Here is a 16,222-nt window from a genome sequence, read left to right as displayed (position 1 = left end):
GGAAACAAATTTCAAATCCGTGCCTTTCATAATATATGAACTATGTTGTGGGTATTGTTAAATTTTAATGATTTAACATTTTTCAGGTTTTAGAAATTAGCAAATTTTCTCTGATCAGGAGTATTTTTACCCAGCTGTCCTGTGATAACGTGTTGTCTTGTCTCTTTTCCTCTCCTCCGCAGACACTTGAGACTTGAAAATCAAAGTACCAGAATGGGCAGAAGACGGGCTCCAGGAAAGAAAGCAAATGCGCAGTGTTCACGTGAACCAGTAAGAGCCACAGTTTCATCTTTACCTCTTCATGACGAATCAGCTTCAAGATCCCGAAATGATGCTCAGAGGGACGAGGACCTGGAATCGCTTTCAGAGAAACCGCCCCACATTCTCCTTTTATCCATGCTGGAGGAGTTGGAAGCCAAACTGGATAACTTGCTAAATACTGTGAAGGACGTACCTTCTAGAGTCGCTGGGCTGATTAAGAAAATCTGGATAGAAAAGGATCAAGGTTCCCTAGATAATGCTGGAGTGACTTTGGAGGTGATCTGTCCAGTGAGCATTAGAAATTGTGCTGTTAGCCGGTCTCCTGCGACATCTCAACTGGACAGGCCAGGGGATCCAAGCTTGTGTCTGCAGCAGGTGTTCTCTGATGGGCACGCACCAAAGCAGGAGTGTACGCTCTCTTCTCCGACCAATATTCAAGTGTGCCCAGAGGAGCCAAACCTTTGGCTACAGCCAGTGTTTCCAGATCGACGTGACCCACGGGAGGACCAGTGCTTGCAGCCTGGGTTTCCAGATGTACACGAGTCGAAGCGAGACCAGTGCTTGCAACCTGGTTTTCCAGATGTACACGAGTCGCAGCAAGACCAGTGCATGCAACCTGAGTTTCCAGATGTACACGAGTCAAAGCAAGACCAGTGCTTGCAACCTGGTTTTCCAGATGTACACGAGTCGCAGCGAGACCAGTGCATGCAACCTTGGTTTCCAGATGTACATGAGACGAATCAAGACCAGTGCATGCAGCCTAGGTTTCCATATGTACACGATTCGAAGCGAGACCAGTACATACAGCCTGGGTTTCCAGATGTACACGAGTCGCAGCAGGACCAGTGCATGCAGCCTGGGTTTCCATATGTACACGAGTCACAGCAGGAACAGTGCATGCAGCCTGGGTTTCCAGATGTACACGAGTCGCAGCAGGAAGAGTGCATGCAACCTGGGTTTCCAAATGGAAATGGACTACGGCAGGATTGTACTCTATCCAGGTACCCTCAGACAGATCCTCCAGGCAGATCACTGGAGGCACACCTGTGTCTTCCCTCAGAATTTGTTGTTGGCGAGGCACCAGAGCAAGACCAGAGCGTACAGTCAACGTTCCCAGAAAAGGGGGAACCAGATAAGCCCCTGAAGCAAGAACCATCCCCATTGTCTACTAATAGCTGGGACCAACAACAGAACCTCTGCCCAAGCCCACTATTTCCTGATGGACGCGAACCACAGCAAAACCACGGTGTAGAACCCGTGTTATCAAATGGGAAGGGGCCTGATGATCCCTTGGAGGAAGAATTGATGTGTTTTGATTTCCAAGATTCCCAGGAGAACCACAGTCTACAACCCGTGTCACCTGATGGGATGTCATCAGACGAACACTTAGAGTCTGGGCCATTGTCCTTTGATGAGTTGGGGTCACAACAAACCCAGTGCCTACAGCAACCCCTATGCTTGAATCAGGAACTTCCTTCTGCACAGGATCCAAACGTGAACTGTGAGCTAGAATCAATGTGCCCTGAAGCACAGGACCCAGAGCAGAAAGACAAGCTGGAACAGACCTGTTCAGATGCACCGGGTTCAGATCAGAACAACACAGTGGAACCACTACACACTGCTGCACTGGATCAAGAGAGAGAATCGGTGCTTCCTGAAGCACAAAAAACAGATCAGAACAACACGGTGGAACCACTGCACACTGCTGCACTGGATCGAGAGAGAGAATCGGTGCTTCCTGAAGCACAAAAAACAGATCCGAACAACACTGTGGAACCACTGCACACCGCTGCACTGGATCGAGAGAGAGAATTGGTGCTTCCTGAAGTACAAAAAACAGATCAGAACAACACGGTGGAACCACTGCACACTGCTGCACTGGATCGAGAGAGAGAATCGGTGCTTCCTGAAGCACAAAAAACAGATCAGAACAAAACTATGGAACCACTGCACACTGCTGCACTGGATCGAGAGAGAGAATCGGTGCTTCCTGAAGCACAAAAAACAGATCAGAACAACACTGTGGAACCACTGCACACTGCTGCACTGGATCGTGAGAGAGAATCGGTGCTTCCTGAAACACAAAAAACAGATCAGAACAACACGGTAGAACCACTGCACACTGCTGCACTGTATCGAGAGAGAGAATCGGTGCTTCCTGAAGCACAAAAAACAGATCAGAACAACACTGTGGAACCACTGCACACTGCTGCACTGGATCGAGAGAGAGAATCGGTGCTTCCTGAAGCACAAAATACAGATCAGAACAACACGGTGGAACCACTGCACACTGCTGCACTGGATCGAGAGAGAGAATCGGTGCTTCCTGAAGCACAAAAAACAGATCAGAACAAAACGGTGGAACCACTGCACACTGCTGCACTGGATCGAGAGAGAGAATCGGTGCTTCCGGAAGCACAAAAAACAGATCAGAACAACACAGTGGAACCACTGCACACTGCTGCACTGGATCGAGAGAGAGAATCGGTGCTTCCTGAAGCACAAAAAACAGATCAGACCAACACGGAGGAACCACTGCACACTGTTGTACTGTATCGAGAGAGAGAATCGGTGCTTCCTGAAGCACAAAAAACAGATCAGAACAACACGGTGGAACCACTGCACCCAGAGGAGCAGGATTCATATCAGAACTACAATCTACAACCCGCTTGTACTGATACACAGTGTTCAGATCAGAGTAACACGCTACTGCACCCTGAATCACAGGATCAACATCAGAACTGCAAGGCAGAACTGCTCTGTCCTGAAGAGCGGAGTCAGCCTGTGCCCCCATCATGCCTAGAACTGGACACAATTACTGCAGATGAAGACGCCCCCTCAGACTCAATGGAGACAGGACCAACACAGTCACATTTATTGCCATCCAAAGCCACCCCAGGTAAGTGTTTTGCTATACATGGACACGCTGAGTGCACTAACACATGTAACCTCTTTAGAATGCATATGGGCAGATTTTAGTAAGTCTTCAAGGGGATTAAGATGGTTTGGGTGGAACCCCCTGAGCGATACTGACCCCCAGAGTACGAGTACACAGGGTGCAGGTGTGTCCCTGCACTCTTCTCTGGTTCCACACAGGACTGCATCCTTCCTGTGCAGAAATAGGCCTGGTTATGGGACTCTGCATGAGACAAATAGGCCAGTAGCTCTCGTCCTTTCTTGTCCGTCCCCATTCCAGGCTGTGGAACTGGAAATAGTGCTATTCATGGGAGGAAATACTGGCTGGAGTCAAACTTAATTATCTGATGCAATTGATGTGGTGTTCATTGAGAATAGCAGACATGAGCAGTCCAGAGAGGGAACTGTGTTTCCAGTTTTATTTATTTTTATTTATTTATTTGCACAGTTACATTGGGTAAGACGCAGTCGTCTCCAGTTCCTGATACAAAAATCCTAGTCTGTATTCAGCCTCAACAGCCGGGACGACCAGGGATGTTGTTGCCACTGCAGGGTTCTCCAGGAGTGCACACCACCTCATGGTAGACAGATACACAAAGTGATTTGTTATGTGTCACTGGTGTGTTATGAATTGAATTGAATTGTTTTATGTGCAGAAAAAAGTAGCCATGATCTCCCTACAGCAGCATCCTGCCTTTAGCAAACTCTTTAAGTATGTAAAATGTCATCGCATCATGAGTTAGGGTTTGCACACACGTAGTGCGAGTTATGGATTGTGGTTCTAACTAGAACTTGCTGTGGTTTGATCAGTTTTAAGTTTTAACTATAAATGCACTTTACCCTTGTTTTTTAAGCGATTTTTTTTAAAAGATCCATTAAGGTGTTATAACAAAACCAACTATAATTTCACTGTAACCTTATTCAGTGCAAATATATTCGGGATAAAGTACTTCCGGCCACACATTATAAGGATATTGCATGTCAGCGAGGAGTTCCATAACTATATAGAGGAATGAGGCCGCCAGGTGGTACTTTATCTCTTTTTTTGTAGTAGTATGAGCATTATTCGATAAAATTTATCATAAAAGCATGTGCATCCAAAATTCATTTATTTTTTTAAAAAAACACATTTAGTACAACATAATAAATAAGTCCAGCTAAACATCATACATCTGCATTAAAAGGGCATAAAAAGGTTTAGTTAAAAACATAGATAGCAGTAAAACAAGTACATCAAGTGACAAGCACTTACTGTTAAGTTACTGTTATGCAGAATAACCTCCTTTATTTTTACACCAGATTTGCAGCCATACATTTCCCTAGTTTTCTGAAACCTTTTAGGTTAGATGGCCCCTTTCTCTCATTGTACTATCTATATAGCTATGGGCTTGTTTGTCCTTTAAGGATAGGGCTTTACGATACGTGATGGAGGGATGTGAGGTAATATTGTGTCTAATCACCTGATCAGCTTTTTATATCTTCCATTGTTTAGAATTTGTCTTGCTGCTGTGTACCTCGTATTGTATGTAGTGATGAACCTTACGGTAATATCAGGTCTCTCCTTTGGTGTCTCTGATTTGAAAGTAGTTTATTCATGTTCTGGGTGCTCGCTTGGCTGCTGGCCGCTTACTTTTTTCTTCCTTCTCATACACTTCTTGGCTATCACAGTTTCTACGGGTCCGTAGCATTTCACCATAGGGGATACTTTCTATCAGTTTCTTGGATGCGCGCTATTCACAGCTCCCTGCTTTTTCCTTTCTATGTAGGCTTGTGACCATGTGTGCGTCTCTAGCTCAGTATGGATAACCAGGTCATTTATAGATTTATTTCTGATCTAATGAGTGAATTTTCGGTTGAAATCAGTTTTTGTCTGTCTCTGGATTAATCTTTTAGACATTTCCCTACTTCCATCCCACAGCAGGGAAAGGTCATCTATATCCCCGAACCAAATCAGCACATGGTTTGTCATGTTTTTATTTTGTGATGTCCAGACCACCTGTTATGTGCCCGGGTTAGGCCCATGTATCGAAGTGGCTCATTACATATATCGTCCAATGTTTTACAAGAACATTTCTGCTGTGACCTTTTGCACATATTTGCATGCACGACAATGTTGGAGTAGTTTCTCTAAGACTACTTTGTTTACACATCTAGCTTCGCACAACATTATCATGATGCATCGAACACCACGTACAAGGCCTCTTGTCGCACTATGTACAAATGTCATCTCTATCTTCATTCACGGGGTGGCAGGGCTATAAACATTTCTATAACATTGTCTAATCTATACGTACATCACAAAGATGCTTTCTATTATAAATAATGAGTATCCCGATAGATTAGTAGAGGAGGCGCTACAGCTGACACCGAGGGTCCGTGCGGGCTGAGACTTCACTATGCAGCGGGCTGGCATCTCCATGGTCGGTGTTCAGTTTGTAACCAATTTGTGGCCTGCATTTTCTCCTGTCATGTCCCTTAGTGGGGATTCTTGGCTTCACACACACTCTAGGTACACGCAGAGTAGGGAGTGCATAGTACGAGTCCGCCTGATTACTGCCTTGTTTATATGCCTGCATATATACACTGTTTTAGCACCATGCTAGAACTATATCTACTATTTACGTGCTTGTAATCACTTTCAGCTGCTTTGGTCTACTGATTATTGCAGCTTATGTATTCTATACAAGAATAACATTGGTTCAATAAATATTTTGAAAACCTCCCACTGTGTATTCTCTGTATATTTCTCTGAGAGCAAGTAAGCTTGAGTGACTGAGCAAAAGATTCTGTTCTGTTTCCCCGATCCCTGAGGGGTCAGGGTTGTCACGTTGAAAGGTTGCCAGAAACCATTCGCTTCCTGGTAAGGTTAGGGAGTCTTATGGTGGCACTGTGAGCTCGCTGGTCTCTAGGCCAACTTATCCTGCGGAGGCGCCCGGAGCCAGTCTAGGCACCTCACCCAAAGTTTAAATTGACCAACAAACGCTCAGGTCCTTAGAGATCAGTTTAGGTGAGGTAATTGCGGCTATCGAACAAAGCCTTGGTAATAAAGCCCCTGGGCCAGATGGCCTTACGATAGACATCATCAAATGGAAGCCTGAACTTTGGGCACCTATTTTAAAAAATGTTTTTAATAGTTTACGATTAGTGCCAATGCCAGACTCATGGTCTGCAAGTATAATAGTGCCAATATACAAGAAAGGGAAGAGAACAGACCCAGCAAACTACAGACCTATTTCATTTTTAGATAATACCTTGAAAATTTTGGGACGAGTGCTATATAACAGAATAAATGATTGGGTAGATGACACGGGGGTTCTAGACCCCTGTCAAATGGGTTTCAGAAGTGGGATTGGGACGACAGAGCAATGTCTGAATTTAAATTTAGTAATTAGCAAATATACTATTGCTAAGTCGTCACCAATCTACTTAGCATTTATGGACTTATCGTCCGCATTCGACCTAGTAAATAGGTCTAAATTGTGGGCTATTCTTTTAGATTATGGCCTAGAAGAGCCCCTTGTACACTTTTTGGCCTACCTGCATACTGACACAAAAGCACAAGTAAGGATTGAAATGGCCAGGGAAATATCAGGGCACATAAAAGTAGAAAGAGGAGTTAGGCAGGGGAGCGTTTTAGTACCCCTGTTGTTTATTATTAATATCAATGGACTAAATACATTTTTAAAACAAGCAACTACTGATGTCCCAAAAATAAGGGGGGGACTACTGCCGACTCTGCTTTACGCAGATGATGCGGTGCTTATGGGCCTTACACCAAATGCTCTACGTAGCTTGGTCAAACGTTTTGCACAATATATGGATAACCTAGATCTTAAAGTAAATTTAAAAAAATCTATTATTATGTCCTGTGGCCCGGGGAAAAAACAACTTAGTGTTATTTCGGTGGGATCAGATAAACTCTATTCCACTAATACTTTCACCTATTTAGGAATGGGTTTGGCTGCGAACGGCTCGTGGAGTGGACATCTGGTCCACGCCACGAGCAAGTTCTCAAAATCCATTAACTCTATTCTTAGCCTCCCACGGCCTAAGAAAGTAGGCGCTACAAAAGCAATTTTAATTTTTTTTAAATTACAGTGCGTCCCAGTAGCAACATATGGGGCTGACATATGGGGTCTGAATAAAACATCTAGTATTCAGACGTAGGAAAATCGTTTCTGCAGAAAAATCCTTGGAGCCCCTATCTCTACCTCAGAGTATATTTGTCATTGCGAATTGAATTTGTACTACATATCGGATTTCATAGCATCGAGACCGGCCTTGTTCTGGCTGGCTCTTTGGAGAAACAAATCGGCCTCCCTAACCCATGAAATTATAAGAGACTGTCTTAATTGTGAGAAAGGGATGACAATCCCCTGGCTCTCTGGAGTTCTTAATAAATTGAGTAGTGTGGGCAAAGGTCATCTTTTCTTTGACCCCTGCAAGATTGAGCCTAAAGACAAAAATGAAATAAAGTCTGCACTGTATGCACTCTACAGTAAAGATAGACTGGCGGGGGAGTTAACTAAATCAACTATCCAGGCGTATGTGAATAAAGATCTGTATATACAACCAATTCCGTTGTATCTTATATTGCCAATGACAAACTGGGAAAGATCACTTCTGTTCCGTTTAAGGACAGGCACTATTAGATTTTTATTATGTTTCCCGATAGGTTATTTATCAATAAGATCTGAAGATAAATTGTGTCCATGTGATGGTATGAGTTTACAAAATGATTTACATTTTCTTTTCTTTTGTAAATTTTATCTAAAATACATTAAATGGTTTTTAGTTCCATATTTTAAGAAGCATAGACCACTTTCTTTGGAGCAGTCTTTTTTGATGCTGCTAACTTTGAATAATGATGAATTGATATTCCGCACTAGCACTTTTTTGAGAGTTACTACATATGTACGTAAAACAATGGATCACCCGTAGTAAATTTCTGTATTATTGCTGCTAAAATAATTTGTAATCTTAGTAATGCGTGACGTTTTAAATGTATTTAGAATCATGGTTATCTTATTGGGATTGTAAATTTGTACTGCTTTTATGAATTTGAAAAAATTCAAATAAAGATTCTGAACTGAACTATGGATTAGTGGGAACTACACAACAGACCTGTTCCTTCCTCCAGACCACAAATACATTTGCAGAGTTGGGAGAGCAGGTGCCCATTGCTGTCCCTGAGATTTGTCTGTAATATCTATCTTTAAATATGAAAATATTGATATTTAGGCAAAAGTCATGGTCCTAAGCATCCATGTATAGTCATATGGAGATATTGGTCTATTGCAAAAAGCATGTTCTTAGGCTCTTAGACCTTGCGAGTGTTGTATACATAATTAGCAAGATCACATCCTAGGTAATTGTCAAATATGATTGTCTCCATTGTGTATCTTTTGTAGAAAATTTCTGTCTATCTATACAATATGATGGGAGGCTCTCCACAAGAATCAGCATTAAATGGTTTTAGTTTATTGCTGTGTTTTCTAGTAAGCTATTGTTGGAGGGCACTATACGCCACCCTTGTTCTTGCATACATTTGTTAGAAGGTAAAAGCATGGGACAGTAGAGGGTAGTGTTTTACACAAATGAAAATGTTGTCATTACCATTTCACAACAATCCATATTTAATAATTATTGAAAAGCCTTTTGTTCATAATTGCAAACAATCATTAAAACCACATTCTTGCCCCTTATCGGATTACATTGGTACTTATGTTGTCATTACGTAATGTGTTAATGGCTTCCCTTTGTCCGATACTCAAGTTAGATAGGATTCTTCCCTTCTTGCCTTGACTGGTGAACAATTTATTTGAACAAGTCTTTGGCGACCGAGTCACTAAAGACATCCAGATTATCATGAGGCAAGGAGGAGTTATATGTAGCTTGCTTTTTGAAGCAAGTTATGCTTCCCTGATCTATCTGTGCCTCCTTTCCAAGCAACGCTTCCCGCTCTTTCGTTGCACATATATTTCCATCATCCAGACCAGCCAATGTCATGAAGTATCAGCGTCTCTTGAACACAAGTCATGTTTTCTGTATTGGGCCCCCTATTCTCATGTTTATTGGCTTGGGTCTGATTTTAGGTTGATATCTTAGAAACGGAAATATGTCAATTCTACATGAACTGTAATCTAAGTCCCTACTGGGGCAGAAATATAAGCCAAGGTTATGGATATTTAGTTCATCCATTGTCAGTTAATGTTGTGATGATTTAATAATCATATCTCACCTTGCTCTATCACCTTTCTCTTCATTAAGGGATGAGTTATTTTGTTGTCTTCCATTTGCTCTTTCCTGTCTTTCTCTTCCTCTGTTTGTGCCTCTTGCTTTTGTTTTTCCTTTTTTATGATATTCCATTGTCCGTCCTTGTCTCAGTATCCCGTACTCAGAGAAAAAAGTGACAAGTAGGTTTTTTTTCTAGGTAGTTGCTAGCAGAGGCGTCTGAGTCTGAGTGACCTTCTGAGCTTGATTCCTCTGTCAGAAGTTCATGTCGTCTTTGTGTCAGTGTAATTTTGACTATTCTCCTTACTTATTCGTATCGTCTTACAAAGTTTAAGACTCTTCCAGTACAGTAGTCTTGCTTTTCCCTTTAAAATGTCCTCTTTTGTAGCTATTACCTCTTTCTTATCACTTGTTCATCATTCTCGTTGTCCTTAAGTTCAGCTCTTATTTTCAAGTGCAACAAATGCGAGGTTGGAGAACTCCATCGGACTGCAGACTTAGAACTGTAACAAAAATAACAAGTTAGCAGGCCTTCTCCATCTATGAACTCATGATCTGGAACAACATCCTGCATCCATCAAGACCGCCCGACATTGCTCCCGTTTAGGAAAGAGTTGAGGACTCCCTTCTTTAAAAATAACCTATGCTCATCTTTGGCCCTAGCTTTAGGCTAGGTTTGCAGTATAGAAATAACATATAGATACATACATAAAGAAGCCGGCCTAGCCTACACTAACGTTTGAATACTTTTGAAAAAACTCTTGTGAAAATGTTCATGGGAGAGTTGAGAATGGTTTTCCCACCAGAGCACCCCTGGCATCCAGTTAAGATGTTAATGTTGTCTTATCAAGAGTAACAAGTCCACCTTTTAAGCCACTACATCACTGCAAGCCTTACTGTAGATAGTTGTCTACCTAGTAGCAGTCACTTCCTCAAACAGTTAGCAAACTACACGCCCCATAAGTAGATGAACAGTTCCTGAAAGTTTACAAAGACAAAGTTAAATATGCATCCAGTGTTAAACATACACTCATGCTCTACATTATTAGAATTGACAAGGTATGAAAAATAAGGCATATGGTTTCCTACTCGTACGGAGACTAGGGGTGGGCGGAATTTGCGTAGTCGTGTTACGCAAAGCTCAGCAAACAAAATTTCAGCGAGCACGCAGAATTTTGTGAACTCGCGGAATTGCTTGTTCCACCCGTTCCCAGTGCTTTTTTCCTGTTCGCGAACGCTGTTTGCGTGCTCGGGGGAAAATATCTGGCGAACACACATTTTGAATGCGGGAAAAAGCAAAAAATTCCTCAAAGCCGTGGATCACGGAAGTTTTGGCAATTCCGCGTTCTCCGTGAAACACGAAATTACCCAAATTCTGCAAGTGGAACTGAATTTACCGCCCAGGCCTAGCGGAGACACCACATAGAAATACCACAGGCTGAGTCCTCGTGTGATAAAGATGCAACCATGGCTTTTCTACCCAACATACCTCTAGTAGATATTTGTAAAGCAGAAACATGTGGTTCTGTGCATCCTTTCATAAAATATTTCTCTGGTGACATCAATGCAAGGAAGAAGCCCAGAAGTGCTTAATTGTTCTAAGCATATTAGTAACTCCATTAGCAATTCTTTCCAATCAATCAATCAATCAATCAGCGGTTTATAGAGCGCGCTACTCACCCGCGAGGGTCTCAAGGCGCTGGGGGGGTGGGGAGAAGCAGCTCCAGGTCCGTCAAAAAGCCAGGTCTTGAGGTCCTTCCTGAACGTGTGCTGGGTCGGGGAGCGTCTGAGGTTCACGGGAAGCTCGTTCCAGGTCTTGAGGACCTTCCTGAACGTGTGCTGGGTCGGGGAGCGTCTGAGGTTCATGGGGAGCTCGTTCCAGGTCTTGAGGTCCTTCCTGAACCTGTGCTGGGTCGAGGAGCGTCTGAGGTTCACGGGGAGCTCATTCCAGGTCTTGAGGTCCTTCCTGAACGTGTGCTGGGTCGGGAAGCGTCTGAGGTTCACGGGGAGCTCGTTCCAGGTCTTGAGGTCCTTCCTGAACGTGTGCTGGGTCGGGGAGCATCTGATGTTCACGGGGAGCTGGTTCCAGGTCTTGAGGTCCTTCCTGAAGGGTTGGGGAGCGTCTGACGTTGACGGGGTGCTCGTTCCAGGATTTGGCTGCGATGTAGGAGAAGGTTCTCCCACCGTTTCTGTTTCCTCGGATGCCGGAGACCTCTGCCAGGGCGAGGTCAGTGGAGCAGAGGTTCCTCTTGGGTACGTGGATATCATACTCGGTCGTTGAGGTATGTGGGTCCGATGTTGTTGAGGGGTTTGTAGGCGTGGGTGAGGAGTTTGAAGGTGACCCTCTTCCCGACGGGGAGCAAGTGGAGGCTTCATAGGTGTTGAGTCATATGTTTGTGGTGTGGTGTCCCTAGAATGAGACTGGCCGCGGCGTTCTGGACCTTACCTATTCTTTTAAGTTATTGCACAACCTGTGATGTGCCACAGCTTGCTGCAAATGGAAAATATTACTCTCTTGCAAATACTGTCAGCTTGTCATGTTGCAGGCTCACATGCATCACCCACTTGCTGTATGGTTGGAAAGTATATAGGTTGCTCAGATTAAGCAGTTTATTTTTTTTATTTTACACATATAAGCAGTTGAACTCCGATGGAGAAAAGAACACAATGATTTTAATTGGAGTCTGCGAGCTGATGCATTATGCCTTTCTGGTATGGGATTACGAGTCGTTCTCCAGATCAAAACTCAATCTTAAATAAATTTCTTTTTAGTAGTCAGAACCCAACCCATGAGAGATCACCACATGTGAACGTTAGAACTACAAGCAGCAAATGATTGTTTACAGATAGTAACATTTTCCTTCCTTCCTAGATATTACTGTCCACCTTTCTCATATTATAACCGTGCATTTCTTTTAAGAAATATTTCCCATGTATAATTCTCAGTGTTCATTTCATTCTGCAGCACAGCAGTCGCAGACAGAAAGTATGAATGGGAAAGAGAAACGTAAAGCTTCTGGAGGAAGGAAGAATTTTGCTTATAAAATAAATGAAAGAAAACACCAAGGAATACACAGGAGGGAGAATTTTAACAATAAAACACTACTTGCAAGGCAGAAAATAATACGCACCGGCCTAAGAGCTTATGCCTGTGCTGAGTGTAAGAAGACATTTACTGGAAAGACGCATCTTTTACTGCACAAACAAACACACACAGATCAGTATCCCTACACTGAGCATGAAGTGAGGTTTGCTGATAAGGCAACACATGAAAAAACTCACAAAGGAGAGCGGCCCTTTCACTGCAATATCTGTGAGAAAAGTTTTACTCAGAAGGGAAATCTACAACATCAAAGCGTACACACAGGAGAGAAGCCTTATCACTGCACTGTGTGTTCCAAACCCTTTTCTCTGAAGGCACACCTTGTACGGCATCAAAGATCTCACACAGGAGAGAGACTTCATCATTGCACTGTGTGTTCCAAACCCTTTTCTCGGAAGACAAACCTTGTAATGCATCAAAGAACTCACACAGGAGAGAGGCCTTATCACTGCACTGTGTGTTCCAAACCCTTTTCTCGGAAGGCACACCTTGTACTGCATCAAAGAACTCACACAGGAGAGAGGCCTTATCACTGCACTGTGTGTTCCAAACCCTTTTCTCAGAAGACACACCTTGTACTGCATCAAAGAACTCACACAGGAGAGAGGCCTTTTCACTGCACTATGTGTTCCAAGAGGTTTTCTCGGAAGGGGACCCTTGTACGGCATCAAAGCGTACACACAGGAGAGAGGCCTTATCACTGCACTGTGTGTTCCAAGGGCTTTACTCTTAAAAAAGCCCTAGTAAGCCATCAAAGCATACACACAGGAGAGAGGCCTTATCAGTGCACTGTGTGTGAGAAGAGGTTTTCGCGGAAGGAGACCCTTGTACAGCATCAAAGCGTACACACAGGAGAGAGGCTTTATCACTGCACTGTGACCCTTGTACGGCTTCAAAGCGTACACACAGGACAGAGGCTTTATCACTGCACTGTATGTAGCAAGAACTTTGATCTTAAGGCAAGCCTTGTACGCCATCAAAGAACACACAGGCGACGGCCATGACGCCGTACAGAATATGGAAACTGCTACAAACAAAAGGTGCTCCTCAGCAGCATCAAATAACACATACAAGATGGAAGCCTTCTCAAAGCACTGCACAAAAGCCTTCATTTAAAAAAAGAAATGTGATCTTTTACATCATCTAAGAATCTACAGCTGAAGTTAAACCTCCTATGACATCTAACGATCCTTCCAGGGTGAGATCCTCCCTTTCCTCTGAATGTCAGAAGAGCTTTGAGTTAAAGGACAAACTCTAAAGTTCGCAGCGTCTCCAAACAGAATGTAGGTTCTTCAACGTCACTAACGTCACTTCACCAAGCAACGAACTTCACAGAGGCTGCTTCACTGCGAATTAAACCTGTCAGACTCTCATGAAATGAGTGCAGTGTTGAGGACATGTTACCAAGAGTGGATCATAAACTATCCTGATAGACATAACTTTTAGGATTCAACAAAAAATTATTGAAAGACCTGAGCACATGGGAAAAAGAAACTAGGAGAAGAAATAGGAATCAATAACCACTTGAGGACAAAAAATATAAACTCACTAAAGCAGGAACATCTACTCCCTATCTGTATCTTCAGACCGGCTGTGTAAATATTCTGTACAACCCATCCAGGCTGAGAGATCAAAAAAGGATTCATGGCTGTCTAGATTCTAACAACATACAAAGGAGGCACCAACCATATAATTCTGCAGTTTCAACTGCCGAGACCGTTACACAATTCATAATGTTTTGAGATGGTTTATTCTGGTGAGAATTTTTTTATTTTGATAATCAATTTTATTATCATTTTGAAAAACAAACAAAACGACAGCATATATCTTACACAGTAAAGCCAATTCCATCTCCAACAGACAGTAAAGAACCCCACTGTGTGGGTAGGAGTATTAATGCAAGCCACCCAAAGTGGAAAGCAGCACCCCGTTACATGGGAGAGCCAAAGCTGGCAATTTAAAACAGTAGGATCAGCCATTTGCCCCAAACTCTATGGAACCTCGCGGGACAACCATGCGTCTCAAAGAAGGGTTCTTCCTGGGTCGCGCACCGATCCACTCCCTGGTGCCACTTTCGCAGGGTAGGGGGGTTGGGCTGGGCCCAGGCCGCTGCCATATCTCGTTTAGCCACAGCGACCGCCGTTCCCAGAAAATGTTTGTCTGCTCTAGAGCCGTCCAAACCATCAAATACACCCAGGAGAAGACATAAGGGATCGTGTGGAACCTGGCGACCCAAGGTCTGTGTGAGCTCAGATTCCACCTCGGACCAGAATGGGTCAAGGCCCGGGCAAAGCAAACCATATGGTAGAAGTCGGCCGGAGTTTGGCCGCTATTTTGGTGAGAATTAAATACCCAAAAACTAATGTTCACATACATTACAAAACAAAGCAGATTGTCTGATAAAGACACTGTAAGGCGTATTTCATCGCATGCTGTGATGTGTTTTGTGAGGTCAGTTGTGTCCTGTTCTAGTGTGAGGGGTGAGATTGACAACTAGACAAAGGACACTGTTGCAGGGAGCTGTTTGCCAAGAATGACTTATTTTATGCAATAAAACTTTGCTAATAAACTAATCTGCCTGCCTGTTTCATGTGGTGATGAACAAACAATAATATCACAAAAACCCTGTCCCCAAGGCGTTAAATATCAATACTCGTATAAATGCAATGGAGAGACAAACGATCAAAGTCCAATGCTACACCATCGATTTCTGAAATTTTTTCCGTTGGTGTGTTCAGTGTATTTCGCCCAAAATTCTCAACATAAAAATAAGGGAAATTCCTAGTAAACTTCAAAAAGACAGTCAAACAGAGCACTAAACGATGTCTGTATCAGTCATGTACACAGGACATCCGCCCACACTTACTACGTGTAAAAAAATGTGTGGAGAAAAGAATGACTCCTCACGGGCGCACCACCCTCGGGGCAACTGGCATGTGTTCACCAGATTATGCCCCTTTTCTCATCATAGGTAGTCATTCAATTCAGAAAAGAAGAAAGAAAAGTGTCCAAGACAAACCAAAAAAGTGTGTAAAGTGCAAAGGAGCAACAAGCATTCACTCCATTTTGTGACCAAAGGTGCTTAAAATTAACAGACACACCTTTCGCACAACTTTTATTCTGAAATTAGGTATATTCTGTTGAACTAAAAAGGCTGGTAGCTAGCTCTACATACCATTACCTACAGCCAACATGTTTCACTGCCACTGAAACTTCCGGCAGATTCATCAGGGCTTGACACTTTGTCACTGCACCAATGTTGGACACCTTGTACTCTGGGACTGTCAAATGTAAAGAATACAGAGATTAAAAACACACCAGGAGCACCCCTCCGGACACTCTTAGTCTATCCAACATATTAATAAGCATTACCCTCTTCCAGTCAATTTTTCTCGTACCAGCGGAAGAGGAAGATATATGCTGGCTCCTCATGTGAGCCTCAACATCAACTTAATGGCCCCTACGATTGTTGCATCAATCTAGGAAAACAAAACACAAAACAGCGTGTCATAGGTCAAATTATATTGTCCATGGTCACTACCTGACACACGAATATGCCCTATCCAAAGTACAATTGTAGATCCAGATAAAGAGTGACACTAACTGCTTTACGCAAACTACGACCTTGATATGCACAGTCACTCTTAATATCCTGTGACAGCCCATTCACTCCGTTATGAAAATGCTGTTACCATCAATTTCCCTTTT

General features: G+C 43.1%; 1 protein-coding gene across 1 annotated transcript; it reads left to right on the top strand.

The window, feature by feature from the left end:
* The first annotated feature begins 213 nt into the window (after positions 1 to 213).
* On the top strand, positions 214 to 14,159 carry LOC144759487 (uncharacterized). The gene is made up of 5 exons (XM_078646486.1): positions 214 to 966; positions 1,063 to 1,908; positions 2,947 to 3,160; positions 12,377 to 13,373; positions 13,431 to 14,159. Exons 1-5 carry the CDS (start codon positions 214 to 216, stop codon positions 13,516 to 13,518), a joined length of 2,898 nt encoding a protein of 965 aa, XP_078502612.1. The 3' UTR covers positions 13,519 to 14,159.
* The last annotated feature ends 2,063 nt before the right edge of the window (positions 14,160 to 16,222 follow it).

This window comes from Lissotriton helveticus, chromosome 1_1, assembly GCF_964261635.1.
Source record: "Lissotriton helveticus chromosome 1_1, aLisHel1.1, whole genome shotgun sequence".
NCBI classification, from domain to species: domain Eukaryota; kingdom Metazoa; phylum Chordata; class Amphibia; order Caudata; family Salamandridae; genus Lissotriton; species Lissotriton helveticus.
Note: the sequence above shows the minus strand (reverse complement) of the source record. Positions and strands in the feature narration are given on the sequence as shown.

What these genes read in the sequence shown, in the direction of transcription:
- LOC144759487 (XM_078646486.1), top strand. Translation starts at nt 214, where the DNA reads ATGGGCAGAAGACGGGCTCCAGGAAAGAAAGCAAATGCGCAGTGTTCA. An exon ending in AGTCGCAGCGAGACCAGTGC is followed by an intron (nt 967 to 1,062) that starts ATGCAACCTTGG and finishes CGAGACCAGTAC; the next exon opens with ATACAGCCTGGGTTTCCAGA. An exon ending in TGGATCAAGAGAGAGAATCG is followed by an intron (nt 1,909 to 2,946) that starts GTGCTTCCTGAA and finishes ACTGATACACAG; the next exon opens with TGTTCAGATCAGAGTAACAC.